The following is a 17,801-nucleotide window of genomic DNA, read 5'->3' as shown; positions in this document are numbered from 1 at the left end:
GCTCCTATCCATCTCCAGACAAATGCTGGGTTCCAGTTGTTTCTAGAGGATATTCCTCACTCCTAATACCAATCCTAATATCACGGGGAGCTTATTTTGCAAGATTGCCCCTTCCAAGAGGTCCCTCCCCACCTTTCCCACTCCTGTCCTGGCTCTGACGGACAGGACTCAGACAAGATGCCAAACACAGTCTGGGAAATCTCAAATAACTCGTTCCCTTTGTTCCCTGTGCTCATGAACACTTGTTCTGCCCCTAAGGAATGCTTGGGCTTGGGTCTTTTTTTTTTTTTTTTTCCACAAGTTCAAAAGCAAAACTTATCTTGGCCACTGCACGTTGAGGCATCTGGGCAGCAAATAAAATTCAAGCAATTTCGACTTGAAGTGCTCAGCAAAATGGGAAATTTTTGCTTGCCTTCAGGGAATTTCTTTAACAAAAGCAAGCCTATAAAAAAACATTCCCCTGAAAATGCAGCTTCTGCTGTTCTCCCACCTTATCTCCATGCTCTTCCCTTCCTACCATGCTCCTGTCTTGGGAACAATGGGTGTTACTCCCAGAGCAGTGGAAGGGCACTGCCGGAACATAACACAACTCCTTCTGCTCCTTCTGTGCCTATTAAGAGAGGAATTGATTCTTTGCAGGTTCAGCACTGGGTTTTTCATGCACTATTTCACCACACCTTATCTGTATCTGCACAGTAAGGAAAAATTGGAGAAATTCCATGGAAGCTGACTCTAGTGGTACTTTCTGAGACAAGCTCAAAAGGAGCCAGGCCATGCCTTTAAATATTTAAAACTTTGCAGGTTATTCTCCCTATAAAGCTCCAGTATGACAAAATCTAGGTAGGCCAAGCCTGGGACATCAACTAATGAAACAAAAGTAATATTATTTGAAAAAAAAAAAAAATGAAAGAAAGAATCTTTTTATGGGCTTTTATCCTTTACAGCTTCACATGTCCCCTAAATCTGGAGGAATGATATTGAGAGAATGGCCAGAGAATCCTGCAGGTCCTGGGTGGTGTATGAGACACAGCTGGCTTTGATACAGGAAGGATGTTTTATCTGATCAAATTGACACGTGTCATTCCAAGTGAGTTGCCTGAGGCTTCATTTACAGTCCCTGGAGAGGAACTTGCATCTCCAGGGCACAAAGTCATCCTGAAGCAGAATCAGGGAGAAGTCAGATGAATCCTTATGTAAAAAGTGCCCTTATTTCTCTCCACTGACTGCAGCTCCACACTGCAGACGTCTAAAGTCAGGCAAGATTATTTCTAACCAAACTGGACCACAAGTATTTTCTCTTCTTTCTCCTTCCCTTTCCCTGGATGCAAGTTTGACTGACTGTGAGATGCATTCTCTACCTGCTTTCAGTCACACATTCAGGGTCCAGGTATTTATTCAACATGAACCACCAACAAAGCAAGGCCACTAATTCTGACCTTTCTCACCATGGTTTGCACATTCCCTTCACCCACAGCACCTCACAAACAGGCAGAGGCTCTCCTGGAGGAGCAGCCCGGCTTTTACTGACCAGCGAGGAGGAGATCAGACCTGCCTGTCACACCTCCCCACCCTGCAAATAATGCACTGCAATTGCAGCTTCCAATTTAAGGCCTTGCTCTGGACCATTTCATACAACACAGGGCCAGTCTCAATAATCCTTAGGATGGATTCACCAAAGCAGCTCCTAGGATCTGTCACACAAACGGAACTGGGGCAGCAGGGACACGATGTACAGACACCCTGGCAGGTTTTCTCCTCCCCTCCCCTCCCCTGCCCGCTGTACCTGTTTGGGTAGGTGACATTGGGTGGTGCTCTCCCAGGGTAGTTCTCATTGAGCCATCGGTTTGCCAGGGCCTGCTGGATGTTGGGTCTCTTGGCAGGGTCTGGCTCCAGCAGAGAGCGCAGGAAGTTTATGGCTGCTGTGGAGAGATCAAGGGAAAACCCCAAAGAACAGCTCTGTCATCTGCTTCAGGACCTGCACAGGACACGAGTGACGGCAGGTGTGCAGCCTGAACAAGAGCACAGCGGAAAGGAACATTTTCCTCACTGCATGCTCCAATGTCCTTGAGAGAATGGGAGAACCGATAAGGGATTAGTAACTAAAACAAACAATGATTTACGGTCAGGGTGATTTATGGAGTTATAAAGGAGAGAGGTAAAAGCGCTTTTTGTCCCAGGGCTCATTTGAAGTTTCGGAGCAGGTGAGCCAATTAATTCCCACATGAGGGCAAGAGGCTGGAGCCAGCTCAGAGACAAATCACTGTGCTCAAGGTAGAAGGAGATGGACCAGGGGTGAGTGGAGGGGAGGGAAGGGATGCAGACCTGAGAAGGGAGACACAGCTCCCTTTGACATTATAAGGATAAATTCTCTGGCTTCCATCCAACCTACAGTCAGCTGCAGGAGGTTTTAGCCAAACTTTAAAAGAGTACAGCAAAATTAACAGGCTTTGCTTTATTCTCTTGAACCTTCAACTTTCAATGACACCCCACCGCTCCTCCTGAGTTTCTTGCAAAAACTGTCAGTTCTTAAGTCATGTGCTTCTTACATGATTGGGAGCAGTGGAATCAAGTGATCTGCCCAGAATCTCACAAGAAGTGCCCCTCTGAGCTGAAAATAAACTCTCTTTCAACTAGGTCTGGTCTTTATCCCTCAGATTACCAAGGCTAGATTTCACTGCCCCTACATGCAGTTTAAGGAGAATAAAATACCTGTTGGTGGGACGGGACAGGATGGGCTGGTGCAACAGGGGAGGGTGGGGGAGGAAGAAGGGAGGGTTCCTCCCTAAATAAATCAGGGTCAGACCCAACAGGTGCCAACTCCCAACAGCCTGAGCAACCTCAATGTACAATATCCTGCAAAAATCGGGTTTCAGCTGGAGAGAATGTGACACGCTCTCTGTGTCAAGAATGTGCAGGACATCCTTATTACTCTGTATTTAACAGTTCAGCCAGGCATCAGCTGGGTTTTTGCTGATCTCGCTCTTCACAAACCACTGATTCATGTGGGATAATTCACTTAAATATTCTCCAGTATTTTTGTTATTCTCCTAGAGCAGCCACGTCTCTCAGGAGCAGCAGGAAGAGCCCACATCCGAGTTCCCAAACTTGCTGCAAGCTGCTGTCTGTGTGCCCTTTCCTCACCCCCATTACAGCAAACAACAAACCCTTGTTCTCCCATTTAATCCCCTCTCGCTCCAGTGCTTCCCCCGTGTCTGTGTTGGAAAGCTCACACATCCCATTGGCTCAGAGCCAGAGAAATCCCTCTCCCCAAACCCCCACGCTCCCTCCTTCATCCCCACCATGCTGAGTCTCCAAATCACCCTTAAAATCCTCCCTAAAAATCCTACTTCTCCACCCCCACCCTCGCCAAAAGGCAAACTAATTAAACAAAGCTTGTGAAGTGCCGCAGATCAACAGATTCAGGCTGGGAGAAACGAATTCTGGAGTGAAGATTTCCCCCCTGGAAGCTCCCAGACCTGGGCAACAGAGAGGAGCAACAGCACCTTGGCTGGTTTGAGCTGGGATGGCACAAGGAGCTTTTCCAGCTTAGCTGTGGGCAGCAAAATGATTTCCCCGGGGAGCAAACACGAAGGAAAAGGAATATGTGCAAGGTGAGCACCAACTTCCTGAGCATCTGACCCCTGCTCACCTAAAATCAATAACCAGATAGCTGTTGCTCAAGAGGCTTAATGAGAAACAGGTTCCTAAGTGGGAAAATCAAACACCAACTCCAAAATTTCCCTGTTCTGCTACACAGGTTGTTTCGGGTGCTCACGGTCACCCAGCGTTTCAGCTCACACAAATGAAGTGGTTTTCCTGCTCAGCGATAAGATTGATGGGGCTGTGTGTTCAGTCACCAGGAAATTAAATATTGAAGGACAACGTCCTGGACGTGTAAAACAGACTGCTGTAAAAATTCCCCACTTTACAGATGAATTTATGGCAATTAAGACACGACTAAAATAAGAGGTCCGTAAACCCAAGAAGTTAACAAGCACTACAGTTCCCAGAGCAGAGGAGCGGAGTTTCTGCCCAGTGACCCAAAGCCTAAGGGTGGCAGGGACGAATGTCACCTTAAATCACACTGTGGCATGTCACTGAGCTCACAGGGCCCCTGGCTCGGGTCAGGGGCTGATGGGCACCTTTGTCCACCCTGGGCAAAGGTTAACATGTTTAAATCTAGTCCATTAATTTGCCATCATCTCTGCAAGTTCAGGCTGCTGGAGCTCTCCCAGGATAAACAAAATCCTGCCTTCCCTGGGGACCACAGTGTCAAGTGAGCTGCAGATGCTACAGAGAGAAAACCTGATCTCCACTGTTAAATGGCAGGATGGATGAAACAGCAAAACAAAGCCTGTCAAAAAGAGGGTAATCTGCTTTTTTTACTCGGGGTCTGGCCTTCTACAGGGTGGAAGGTGGGACCCTGAATCTGTACCTGGAGAATTCACCTCGTGACTCAGCTCCCAAGGGTTCTCTTTTACACCCTCCAACAACGGTTTCCATTCCCTTTTCGTATCTGCAATCTTTTAATTTTATCCAGAGCCCTTTGCAAACAGGCTGCCAGGGAAGGAGACAGAAGCTCTCCACGGACAACAAATTTGGCATAAAAAAAAGAAACCCCAGCTACCAAACGGAGCTTGTTCCAAATGCTGGCAGTGGCCTTGCTGCAAGCTGAAAAGTGATTCCGTTGCCTAGTGACATGGCTCTGAAGCAGGAATTAATATTTCTAATACTAACACACCAACTATCTTGCATTTTGTGAACACACAAAGGTTGTCCCAGGTGACTGTCCCAAAATAACTTTCTGATTGCATGTCATTATTCCATAACAGAAGCGAGGTCATTTGAGGCAGTTTCACTCAACCCCAGTCATGATAACGCCCAGGAATCTGTCATTCCAAAATAATCTGTTCATCCATCCTTACCCTATGCTAGAATCTTCTGCACGTGCAAAACTGACCAACTGCTCCTCAAAAGCAACTCCACAGAATTTCACAGATTTGTTCCTTCTCTCCTGCCCAGCACAACTCGGTGCTTCTCCAGAAGTCAAAGCAAAAGGAATTCTGCTGCAACAACTCCTGCAGGTCTTTCAGAGGCCAACACGAAGAAAGGAACTTTTCCCAATCCCGGATGATCCATCATTCCACGCAACAGCTCTGACCCACTGGATCCCAACGCTTCCCAGCGACCCCGCTGGATTACCTGAGGAGAGCTGGGTGGGAAAGGGGTTCATTTCTTTGTCCACCATCTTTTGGTACAAGGCTCTCAGGCTGAACGGCTCCACAGTGAAGGGTAATGTTCCAGTCAGCATGGCATACATGTTCACCCCACTGAAAGAAAACACGCAGAAAAGGAAGCCAAAAGGATCAGGAACAAGGAAAAATTTAGGTTTTAGAGACTGTACTTCATCTTTTAACGTCTGGCAGTTGTTACAGGGTTGATGCCCCATCTCTGAGAACATTTCAGGTCAGGCTGAATGAGCCACCCGATCCAGTTGGAGACGTCCCTGCTCTCTGCAATAACAATTATAAACTCCAAAGTAACTCACATGGACCAAACGTCTATTTTGGGCCCGTATTTCTTCCTTGCCAGAAGTTCAGGGGCTGCATATGCTGGGCTCCCACACTGGGTGCTGAAGGGATCAGAATAACCCAAGATTCCTGCACAGTTGCTCAATCCAAAGTCTGTGAAAGGCACAGAGACACAGTTATGAAAGAGAGACACAGTCAAACTGGGCCAGAGCACAAGTTAAAAAGAAAGAACATTTTTTTTCCCAAAAGCTAAGCAATGAACTCCCTAAGGAGAAAAAAAAAAAAAAAACCAACAAAACCAAACCTCATCCACATGCAAAAAATGTTATGTAATTTGCTTCTGGGAGGTGCCAAATAACCAGAGGTTTCCACAAACAATAAAAAGAGCCTTTCGGAGATGCCCAATTATCCATTTCATACGCAAAAAAACCTACATTTCACTGGCAACTGGATGGCAGCAACCAGAGCTGAGCTTGTCCCAGGCCCTGAGCCCCCTCAGGCTGCCGTGCCTTCCACACTGCCGCGGGAGGCTCTGCAGGGGACAGGGTGAAGTGGGACTTCTGCAGCATTCCCTCTAAATCCTGTAAGGGAACCATCAGATGGAAAAAGGGGGCTGCTGTGGTGATGCACCAACACAGAGGGCTCAGCTCTGCAATAACACGCGGAGATCTTGGGGCAAGCAGGGGAAATGGCTTGGCTTGGCTGTGCTCTCCCTGACTTCTGCCTTGAATTGTTGTGCTCCTGGCCCCTGGCTGTATCCGACGCTCTTCTGTGGCAGCAATAACCAGGGACCGGCTAAGGCTGGCACTGGGGACAAGGGGGAGCCTCTCAGGAGGGACTGCAGTTTCCCAAGTGCTCTCAGGCAGCCCAGGGGTGTTCCCAAAATTTCCCTGCTGTCTGCTCCAGCGCTGGCGGGGCTGCAGGCCGAGATGGGCTTAGGGAACAGCAAATCCCACTTGTTAAAGACTTGGACTCGTTGATCCTTGTGGGTCCTCTCCAACTCAGAATATTCTGTGAATCTTCCAGAAAGCCACCACTGTTAAGAACACTGACGTCTGATTAATTCCTCAAGATCCTCTCTCAGTCATTCGTTTGGGGCTCTTTGCCTTACCTGCACATTTATTTTTACTGGACTTGCAGTGCTGGCCTGTCCTTTAGCTTTCACCCTGCCGAAAACCAAATTTAGCTGAAATTTGAGGAGTTCCTCAAGGTTTTAGAAGCACCCTCACAGGGCAGACACGTCAGCCTCATTCTCTCAGTAAACGAGGCAAAGATAATAAAAATGCTTATAAAAAGAATGCAATTATCACAGTGACTGGAAGAGCCTAAATGGTGGCAACAGTGCTTTGCCCTCGACTGGCTGCACCTCTGAGGGCCAGGCAGGCACAGGGAGACAGGAATCACCATCTCCCACAGCTGAGGAGGCTCACTGGGGCTTTCCCGGAGAACACTGTCAAAACTGAGAATGGAGACGACTTCCTTGCCTCTGGTGGAAAACAATTGTCTCTGGACACTGCTTAATCATCCCTGCTAGAGATGTACCATCCCTGGGGCTTTTACAAACACTGCAGAGGATCCATTAACTTAATTAACAGGTTCACTAGCTGTGGCCTGAGATGAGTTCTGTGAACTGTAAGATACTTTTAAAAACTCCTAGAAATAATATCTCCACACAGTGTTATTCCTGGTCCTTACCCTGCTGTGTCATGCCAGCTCCAAGTTACTTGACTGTGCTGGAATGTTTTACAGCCACAGGATGCAAGGGCTGGATTCTGTGATGGTGTCAATCAGCATCCCTTCATCACTATCAGTGGAGGGATACTGGGTGAAAGGTTTTCATTCTATCTTGCTTCAATTGTCAAATCCTTATTCACTTTCTTCAGCTCATTCATTTCAGCTGCTATGCCTTTTTTTTTTCTTTTTTCCCTGGCTGAAAATGCAAGAATGCGTGCAAACAGATGCGTGCTGGGGACAGGGATTTCATAGCCATGGAAATGAGAATATTGCTATTAACACTGTGTCAGCACATGGTGATCACAGTGTGATTTTTATTTTTATTATTAGGGATGCGCTGCTGATCTTGATGAGAACAGTGCGACCACCAGCACTGATAACCTCGCTGCCACTGCCTGCCTCTCCCTTTCAAGAAGCCCGGCAAACGACAGGAATTCAGATCAAAGGCCACACTTGGTTTTCCAGAGTAAATATTTTCACAGGGAGCTCCACCACCCCCACTGCTCGTGCTATCGGAGCATCATCGCCTCGCTCCACTCCTCCTCGGCGCCTCCAGGGAATCCGCACCAAGATATGGAGGCACAGCTAGCCCTGCAGCTCTGCCAGCCAGAACAGGGAAAGAGCTGTCAAACACCAGCTCCTGGACAAGCTGGGCCAGCAGAGCTCCACAGAGCTCAGCAGACTTGGGTGTCCCAGCAGGATGCCAAGGACTTGGCGTGGTCCTTGAGCAGAGTCTTTATCCGACACCGACCACGTGGGCTGGGAGATAACAAGGAGTGGATTGCTTCCAACAGTTCCAGTCCTGATGTTCTTCCATTTGATTAAGAGACTGCTGAGAATAAGTCCTCTCAAAGGGAATTTTTCCAAAAAAGAATATCTAAGAGCGGGCTCTAAACCACCTTGTCACGGAGCCAAAAGGAGGAACAAATCCACGGTGCCCTTGAGCAGCCGAGGGCTCAAGGCATCCAGGTCTCACTGTATGGACAGGCAGTGACTTCAGTATCACATTTTCAATCTTCATTTCACCTTTTGTTCTCCCTTTCACGGCTACTACAAGAACAGCATTTCTATTTTGATTAGCTACTCCTGTGTTCACTGCTGTACAAATGATGGAGACCAAGCCCTCACCCCACAGCAGGTAACGTGAGATGGTTTTGCAGCCCAAAGTCTCTTCTCCCAGTCATGAAAAGCAGCACTTTAATTCCTCAAAACACATTCTTCCCGCCTGAAGAACCTTCCTGGGAAGGACTATGTGATGACACAGCCGATCATTTCTAGTAAGGCTACACAAAACATTGCAACCTTTCTTTTGCTGCAACCCCCCCCCAGCCGGGTGCTGGGATTTAATTGCTTTGTTCCAGCATACACACTGCCTGCAATCTGCTTTGCTTAAACATCAGGCTGCAGACCTGGGGACAATTTACTGTGGAAGATCAAGCTGTCCCTTTTCCCTTTTCCCTTTTCTTCCCACACCACCCACTGCGAGGAGACCCTTCCAGGCGGCCGAAGCAAACAGAACTGCAGGAACAGGCCTGGGGTCATTTGTTTTGGCAGGAGAGTTCTGATTGTACATGGATCATCTGGGAAGGTCTGGGTTGGGATGTCAAGCTCACGTAGTGCTGTGCAATCCAACACCCAATAACAGGGAAGTTATGGGAGTTCTTTAAACCCATCAGATGTTCCTGGAGCGCTGGTGCAAACCATCTGGCCTCGCTTATCTGCTAAATCAGGATAATGGGTGGAATCCATCAGCACTGGTGAATGATTCATGGTCACTTATCAGCGTCCTCCTGGCCCTGGGCTCAGCTGACCCAGAGTTCTCTTGGCTATTATTTTCCCAGCCTGTTGATTTGCTGCAGAGTAACCACTGGAAGTCGGGGTAGCATTTCCAAATCTGAATTCCCTAAGTAAAACTTGGGTATTTCAGAGCTCATTAATCATCCTCCCCTTGTTTGCTTGGAGGTGCACGCACTTCATACGTCACAGTGAGCGGCCATCCGACCTGGGTGTTTGAATGTTAAGTGGCTTTTCGCCACTTTTCAGCCCTTGGAACTTTCTGAAGAGAGTCGGTGGAGTGTTTAAGCCTGCAGCCACAGACGCTGCTGTTGGCAAAAGTGCAGGCACGGAAAGAAACACAAACAGATGTTTGGTATTCATTTTTATGAAAGGAATATTTTCTTTTCGGTGCCCACATTAACATTAATGGGAGTTATGCAAGGCAGCGAGAGACTATCCCCACCAATGATTAATCTCAAATGCCTGCACAGCTTGAATGAATCAGGCACCACATACAACTGATACCTAAATACAATCAAGGCTCTACCGTTGATCTTTTTTATTCTTTAACAGCCCTCCAAACCAATTTTGTCCTGGGTGCTGGAAGCAAATTTAACAAATATAAATATAGGACCACATTTTGCCAGCTGCTAAAAATGTGTGCAACTCCCACTGACTTCAGTGGAAGCATATGTTCACGGGGGCAGAATCCAGCCCCTAGCGAATAAGAAGGGATCATGATAATAAAATAAACCACTTCTGTGGTGTCAATTCTTAAATTCCGTACCAAGCTCCCGATTTGAATGTGAAAGATGTGGGTTTAAGATGTAGGATTATTCCCATACCCAGTTAAATCCGAATTATTTGGATCTTTTTTTTTTTCTTTTTTTCACAAAATGCTGTCAGGAACAGCTTGATTGCTATCTATACTCTCTCAGCTCCTCTCTGCAGCAACATTAGCAGTTCTCACATGGAGGATTATGAAGCCTCAAAAACTCTCTTCATAAAACTAACAATTTTAATTACTGGAATTGCCAAACTGGTTTCATACCAATAAGCTTGATATTGTTGTCTTCATCTAGCAACAGATTTTCTATCTTCAAGTCTCTGAAAGAAAGAAAATATTTTGAGTGAGTCTCCAAAATAATGAAGCAGCTTTGCTTCGCTCTCATCAGTGTATGCACAAGACTTGTATATAATCAAAATGTATAATGAAAGCAGCACACAGAGTTCCACAGTGAAAGCAGAAAGCCCCATGCATCCTGCCCAAAATTAACAGCGCTTTCACACTCTGCTTCCCACCTATTCTTCTGGCACAAGATGACATTACAAGCACTTGTCAGTACATCCTGTAATTAACCAGGTTCTTCAAGTTTCTTAAGTACTGGAAGTTTACAGAAAACTTACAAACTGGAAACATTTAAAGTATGTTTTGGGAACTGGAGGGTCAATTTCTCCTTCCTCTTCACAGCCAAAGGCTGAAGGATGAACCTGAGATCTGAGGAGTCAAAGTCTACAAGAGAGATCAGACTCAGCCTGCCGCGAGGGTGGAGAGGTGGTCACCACAGGTATTCCCACACACCACAGGTAAAACCCAGGGATTGCAATGGTTTGTCCGACGCCGCCCAGAAAACCACCCCAAACCCCAAGCTGTGCAGACTGAGCTTTAAGTGCAACGTGAAAAAAAATCATTCTGGTTGCTACACAACTCGTCCGAGACTTCCAGCAGCTGGCCAAGTCTCCATCACACGGATTTTTTCGCTCCCATCCACACAGGAAATATTTGTAACAATCAGCATGCTGGGACATCCACGGTGATGCTTCTCCCAGCACGCTTCGGAAAAATCTGGACAATAAAGCCATCAGCTCTAATTATGGGAAGTCAGTGACATCCATGGTGTTTTGCCTTTGTAAGGCAAAGGCGGCGATGAAAGACGCCTCCATGGCAGATGAAGATATCAGGCTTAATAAAATAAGACAAGTAACCCAAGCAAGCCAAGCCAAGTACTTCCACAAGGAGGAACCTAGGGAAAGAAAGACTCCAAGCCTTTTTCAAAATGTTCCTCTTCATTTCATGCCCATGCTGTGTTTCGAAGGGCTTGGAGCAGCCTGGGACAGTGGAGGTGTCCCTGCCATGGCAGGGGTGGCACTGGAGGGGCTTTGAGGTCCATCCCAACCCAAACCCTCCGTGACTGATGACATTCCCTCCTCTGGCAGTATCCCAGGCGTTCTGCACATCCTCCCAAAGGCGTTTCCCTCACAGGCCAGAGAAAGGGCTCGATCCAGGGACAACCTGCCCTGCCAGATGGATCGGGATCAACCCACTCCTGCTTCCCTCTGCTGCCAAAAAAGGGCTCAGTGCTTCACATCTGGCATCCTTAGTGTCTGCAGGTGGAGGTTTGCACAGACAGTGTGATGGGTCTCCAGGAAAACATCAGGGCTGGGAACTTAACAGAGAGACTCTGGGAAAAAACCAGTCTGGGAAAGACAAAAAAAATCCAAAACAAAACCTCACCACCACCTCCAAAACCTCAAATTAAACTGAAATCAACAGTGCCATGCTTGGAACAGCTCCTTGGAAGCTCTGAGTATATGAAATATTAGCTAAGAAGAGGCAAGACTCGAAAGGCAAGGAAAGGGAAAAAATGCAAGCTGGAAGATAAGGAGAAAAGACACCCAGGCAATCAGAATAACAAATGAGCGACAGGGGGGCTAACCATGGGCACCAGGTGAGATATTTTAACGGATTCAAGGTTAAAAAAAAATAAAATTAGGAAACAAGAGTTAAATATTACAGGGCATTTTCAAGCCATCAGAGGAAAAAGACAGAAATGTAAATATTGCCTCAGTATAGAGTGCAGTCCAACCTGGTGAAAGCTGTTTACCCATCTGTCTGTTCTCAGCAGATCTGCCAGTGAGTGGTAACTGATCTAATGGTCCATATGCACCACAGTTTCTGTCCACCCCGAGAGGAAAGCACTGATTTTTGGAGCAATACCAGGAGCCAGGGCAACAGGCTTTCCCACATTTCTCTGTGGCGGCACAACCCCGGCTTTAGGACCCATTTCCATGAACATCCTACATGCTTCATCAAGTCACTTCTGTCCAGTGCAAACTCTGATTCTCTTTTACAAGAAGAGGCTCACCTGAGCTGCTGCCGAGACTTGTGCTCCAGACCCTTCACCAGCTTTCACTGAGTGTCTTACCTGCCTTTAATGTTCCAAACCCTTTATCATACAGCGCATGAAATGCAGCCCTCCCAACACTTTTGGGGGCAATGGTGCTTCTTTTTCCACGGCACCAAAGCATGGACTCTGGACACTTTCAGGTTCCCTCCCTGAAGTCAATCTGATCTTGCTCCTTTACTGTCACATGGCTCCTCAAAAAAAAAAAACAAACCACGACTAAAGGATTATTTATGGGTTTTCCCCCCATAAGCAAATCCTCAGCATTCATTGCTGAAAAACTCAAAAATACCCTCAGGCATTAAATGCAAAAGGAGCAAGAAGTGCTACCTTTGCCTCAGGGATCAGCTCCCTGATGCGGAGAGCGTCTAACTACGGGACAAGTTAGTCAAATCTAGGAATAAGGAAGGCCAAGCTGCATTCCCACAGCCTGGAGAGCCAGCAGATATTTATGTCTTCTCAGCCTGTGGAGCTGGCAGCACACAGCTGGCATTCCCAGGGTCTGAAAATACACCATCTTCATGGGCTGAGTTTCTTTGGGGGTTTGTTCTGCTGTCCACGGGGCTGATTTATCTCTTCGGACTGCTCTGGGATCCCCAGGTGCCTCCAGTGAGGAACACAAGTGGATCCCTGGAGCAAGTGACCCCATCAGCTGCTCCCACAGCAGTTTATTCCATGCCATGGCAGGCAGCAGGCTGCAAAAGGGAAGTTTTGCATTTCACACTTTATTTCTTGTCTGGGGGAGGAAGGATGAGAAAGAAGGTTTTACCAGCAAGCAGCTGCACGGCAGCAGTGGTTGGCTGCTCTCTCCTGAATCTGATTTTTAATCAGAACAGCAAATCAATCACTCCTTAACCATCAACCCTCAAGGCCACTTTCAAGCCTTGTGCAAGAGCTGGAAAGGTGGCAGAGATTTGGGTCCATCACCACATTTAGGTATCAATGTACATTGCGAAGGCTTTGATATCAAAATCTCATTGAGCCAATTCTTCTGTCAGTAACAGTGTCACTGGATTCCACGTGGCTGCCTCTGTAAAAGAGGAATCTGATCCACTGTCTTCACTAACATGACGTTTAGTTTGTTTACACCCGAGCACTGCAAGAGAGAATGCCCAAAGGTAATTCTGAAATCTGAAATAAAGGCAGAAAGACGAACCCGCTCCGCACTTCAAAAGGAGAGTTTGTTCTGTGGAGCAGGATCTGTCATAAATATTGCATCAGCAGCCAGACTACTGGCACTTAAAATTAATAGGCTGCAAGTTATCAAAGCCAACATGTCAAACAGCAGGTACCAAAGGAGGAATCCTGTGGCACTCTGAGCGACTGCTGCACCGTGTGGCATCACCTAACTCTGCCCAAGGCACCGGGGTTTTTCCATCTCTTTCAAGCTCCTGACCTGCTTTTAATCACCAAATGGCAGTGGAGGGCAGGAATCCACTGCCACGAGGGCAGAAGAAGGGGAATACAGCAAGCCCTCTTTGCTACCAATACACTATTCAATTCTCTTCTTTGACAACCTGACAGTAATTGCATTGAATGGGACTGCATTTTGTTCAAACGGCTTTAAAAGGGTTGTTGAGAATTTCCTGTGGGATGCAGTGGCAAAGCACCAAGGCTTTCACTTCGTTTTCCCTGCTGTCCCCGTGCTCCCAGAGGGCTTATTGCTCATGCTGTTTTTTTTGACAGCATGAGGACCTGTGTAAACACCCTCTGCCAAGAGAAAGCCTCAGCAGAGCCTGCCATTTGGTTCTGTTTTTCCTCTGTCAGAGGAAAAGATAAATATTCCTACCTGATTCACAGCTGAGCTTGTTGCAAGTATATTTTTAGCAGCAACCAACCAGCTCTCCTGATAGAGGGAGAGAAACCCAAATGATAACATGGAATTATATATAGAATAGTGGCATTTTGCTTTCAGTGAGCAGCTGAGGAGCTCTGAACCCTGGGCACCCCTCACCAAAGATGCAGCAGCCTCTGCACTCTGGAACTTGCAGACTTCATCCGTCTCAGCAGATGACATATTCGGAATTTTAAAATACATCAGCGCAGTCGAACATGAGTTCGGGGGGTATTTTTACACCTCTAAATAAAAACGAGGTTTCTTGAAGTTCTTTAATTTTAGGCTCTTCGCACATCAGTGCCTCTTAACAAAAGCATCTCCACCGAGCTCCGGAGATGCCTGCTCTGGTCCAAGGACCAGGGATCTGAGTGCTTTTCTGCCATGCCAAGCCTGGATTGTAAGCCATGCAGCCTTCTGAGTAATGCTCATCAAATAACATAAGCAAATTTCATGCAACTTATTTCCATCCGGGGTTCTTCATCCCAAGTGGAACAGGGGAAGCCATCTACATTATCCCCCAGATGATGCAGACGAAACCCGTGATTTTTTGTTCGTTTGTTTGTTTGTTTGCAATAAAATAGCCAATAAAAAGCCTTCCAGGGCCCTGCCCCATTCCCTGGGGAGCGTTTAGAGGGACAAACAGGGAAAACATCCCCTTTCCTGCCTGGGGAGGCTGCAGTTTGTCCCACACGTGGCAAACCCGAACGCCCCCGGATCACCACGCAGATGGAGGCGCTGGTATTTTTACCTGCTTTAAAAATAACAACAACAACAACAGAACATCGCCACTGCAGCCAGGCAGAGAATGAATCAGACTCCTGCACTAGTTTCTCCCCTCCCTCGGTAGCTGATTGAATAGCCTGTTTTTAGAGCTGCCACAGTCAGAGGCCCGAGATGCTGAAGGACAACTCCTGAGGTAATTGTTAATTTTTCTCCCTTCCTTGCTCAGGGAGAGGCAGGACAATAAATCCAGATCGCCCCACCAGGCCTTTTCCTGCATCCCTACACGTCCCTTCACACAGGAACTCAGGATGCACAGGGACACTCGGGCTCTCCCCGGGCCCCAAAGCCTTGCCTCCTTCTCACCAGGGCAGCCTGTTGATTCCAGCCTGTGCTCAGGGAACGAGCTATTTCTGCACAAAATGTGGCTTTGAGTCCTCTCTGAGAAAGAAGGGAATGGAAGCCAAGCCTGCCAGCCCCCTCTAAGCGCCTTGGCCACTCTGCAGAAGGTGAATTTTGCAGGGGGAGGAACTGCTGCTGCTGACCCAATCCTGCTGTTAAAAGCTGAACATGTTCATCTGCTCCTGCCCCGTTTTCCTCTGCCCATCTCAGAAACTTGATTTATTTCCTTTATCTCCCTCTCTCTCTCTCTCTCAATACTGGGTATCAACTGGCCCCTGAAAGCAGTAAGTCAGCTCCTTCCTTGTCCCTGCCTCAAGGAGTGGGGTTGATAATTTAAAGAGATCAGCAGTTTTGAGGCTGATGGAGAACCCCGTGGCTGCTCCAATGTTTATATTACAGCCGTGCCTGAAATGTAGCTCGAGGTAAGCCCAGAGGTGGCCTGTGCACACAGCAGTTATCCCTAGGGGATCACAGGGAACACACTGAGACCCAGGACAAGGAAATAAAATGAAGCAGCTTTCAGAGCACGTGGAGCTCCACCGAGCCGGCTGCACCCACGCCGCACAGTGGTGGGCAGCTCAGCACACAGCTGGGCACAGCTGGAGGAGGAGCTGGCTGTCAGGGGACAGTCAGGGCAGCCCAGGAGGGGCAGACCCAGATCCTCAAAAGCATTCAGATGTCTGGCTCCTGCGGCGTGCCCACAGAACCCAGGAGGATGGGGCCTACACAACTCGCTCAGCATCATATGGGAACTGTGTGGGAGTCCAGACTTAACACCAGCTGGCCCAAATTTAGAAAGCAGAGCCTCCTTCTTAGCACAACGCCCTATAAATACACCTAGGAACAGGAGAGGGGAGATGCTGGCTCCAAAGGTCCAGCCAGCCCACCATCCTCCTGTCTCCATGGCAGCCGAGAGCACAGAAGGGGACAAAGGGACGGGCAGTCACATGTGACACCTCCTGCACCCTCCCAGCCTCTCCCCTTGCTGCTCAGGGGTTTCAGGCAGAGGCAGCTGCTCTTTATTCATCAGCCTTCTCTCTGCTGAGCTTGTCCTGTTCCCCCTGGAGCCCAGGTGAACTCCGCAGCACCCTCGTGCCAGGAGATGCACATCCTGCTCACACACAGAGCTCAAGGAGTGCGTGGGAAAAGCTCCCAAGGGTGGGATTTTTGGGGTGTCCTGCACAGGGCCAGGAGTTGGGCCGGATGATCCCTGTGGGGTCCTTCCAGCTCAGCACAGCCTGTGGTTCTGTGGCTGAGGAACGAGGTGATGCATTGCAGCAGCTCTGGCTCTCTCCATCCCTGCCGAGGCGACGCAGCAAATGCAAAGAGCAGGGAAGCAGAAGCCAGGGGTTTCAGTGGTCCCACTGAGGCTTTGTCCCAGCCCTGGAACTGCCAGGCTTTGGGCAAATCAGCTCATGCCCCCACACTGCTGTGCTTCCACCAGTGGAACAAGAGGCACCTTCTCAAAGAAATGGTGAAAGGATTCATTAGCTCACGTTGGTGCAGAGCTTCGGAGAGGCAAAACAGTGCTGGCAGTGACAGGGCCCTGCTTTTGGGCTGTACCTTATCTTTACTGACACAGAACCAGAGAACACCCCGAGCTGGAGGGGCTCCGTGAGGATCACAGAGTCCAGCTCCTGGCTGTGGAGCCAGCACAGCTCCTGTGTGCCCACCTGAGGCTGCTGAGGGGCTTTCTGCAGGCACAGCCCAAGATAAGGGCGTCCAAACACACCACCAAGAGCAGCCAGAAAGCTCTCAGGAACACGTTTCCACAGGGAAAGCTCCTCACAAGACAAACAAACACCACTTAGATGCCAACTTTAGCACCCAGATTACCTGTGCACCACCCCTGCCCGGTGAAGGTGCTCCACGGCCAGGATGAGCTGCCGGATGTATTTGCGGGCTTCGTGCTCCTCCAGCCTTTTCTTCTCGTAGATCTTGTGCATCAGGTTGCCTCCAGGGCACAGCTCCATGACCAGGTAGTAGCTGTTCTCGGTTTCCAGTATATCCAGCAGCTGGGCAATGTTGGGGTGCCGGATCATCTGCTGGATCTGCCCTTCCCGCCGCAGGTTCTTGGTGACATAGGTGTCCTTTTTGGCTCTCTTCTTGTCAATTACCTTCACTGCCACCTAAGGAGAGGACAGGAGAGGGGGTGGTTAGCTGTCACGTCGATGATTTGCTGCTCTAGCCTTGTATAAACAAGCATGAAGAGAGCCAGGAGGACGCCCCTCTCAGCTGGCACACCGTGGCTGCAGGCACAGAGGCACAGCTGTCCTTCCAACCCCGCTGACTCGTCCATCCTTCATTTCCTTGCTCCACGACAGTCAAAAACTACTGCAAGGAAATCGGTAACAAAGGAGAGGAGACAACCCCACCAACCACCCACCCACACGCCTGAGGCTGGGCATTTCTGGCAGCTGATTACTCAGAAAGCCTCCAGGCTGCTGTTTACAACTTTTAAACTTTTGTCCTTCTTGGCTTCTCCTGGCTTTGAATACACTGACTGGAGATGGTGCCCTTTCATTACAGCTTTCCTAAACTGCAGCCACGTGTTGGCTGTGCATGGTTTGCATTAAAACAAAACCCATTTTGGTATCACTCTCCTGGCACATTTCC

General features: G+C 48.4%; 1 protein-coding gene across 2 annotated transcripts in view; it reads right to left on the bottom strand.

Annotated features, from left to right (window-relative positions):
• HUNK (hormonally up-regulated Neu-associated kinase) overlaps positions 1 to 17,801 on the bottom strand; it is a 41,777-nt gene that overhangs the window by 10,314 nt on the left and 13,662 nt on the right. For both annotated transcript variants that reach the window (XM_066207264.1, XM_066207271.1), the window contains exons 2-6: positions 17,022 to 17,314; positions 10,093 to 10,148; positions 5,549 to 5,684; positions 5,203 to 5,330; positions 1,784 to 1,919 (exon numbers count right to left, since the gene is read on the bottom strand). In XM_066207264.1, coding sequence (XP_066063361.1) covers positions 1,784 to 1,919; positions 5,203 to 5,330; positions 5,549 to 5,684; positions 10,093 to 10,148; positions 17,022 to 17,314 — 749 coding nt within the window. The remainder of the gene's footprint in view (positions 1 to 1,783; positions 1,920 to 5,202; positions 5,331 to 5,548; positions 5,685 to 10,092; positions 10,149 to 17,021; positions 17,315 to 17,801) is intronic.

Source organism: Chamaea fasciata, unplaced genomic scaffold (genome assembly GCF_029207755.1).
Source record: "Chamaea fasciata isolate MVZ Bird 193981 ecotype frontalis unplaced genomic scaffold, bChaFas1.0.hap1 SCAF_2, whole genome shotgun sequence".
Taxonomy (NCBI): Eukaryota; Metazoa; Chordata; class Aves; order Passeriformes; family Sylviidae; genus Chamaea; species Chamaea fasciata.
The sequence above is the reverse complement of the archived record's forward strand: the minus strand, read 5'-3'. Positions and strand labels throughout refer to the sequence as shown.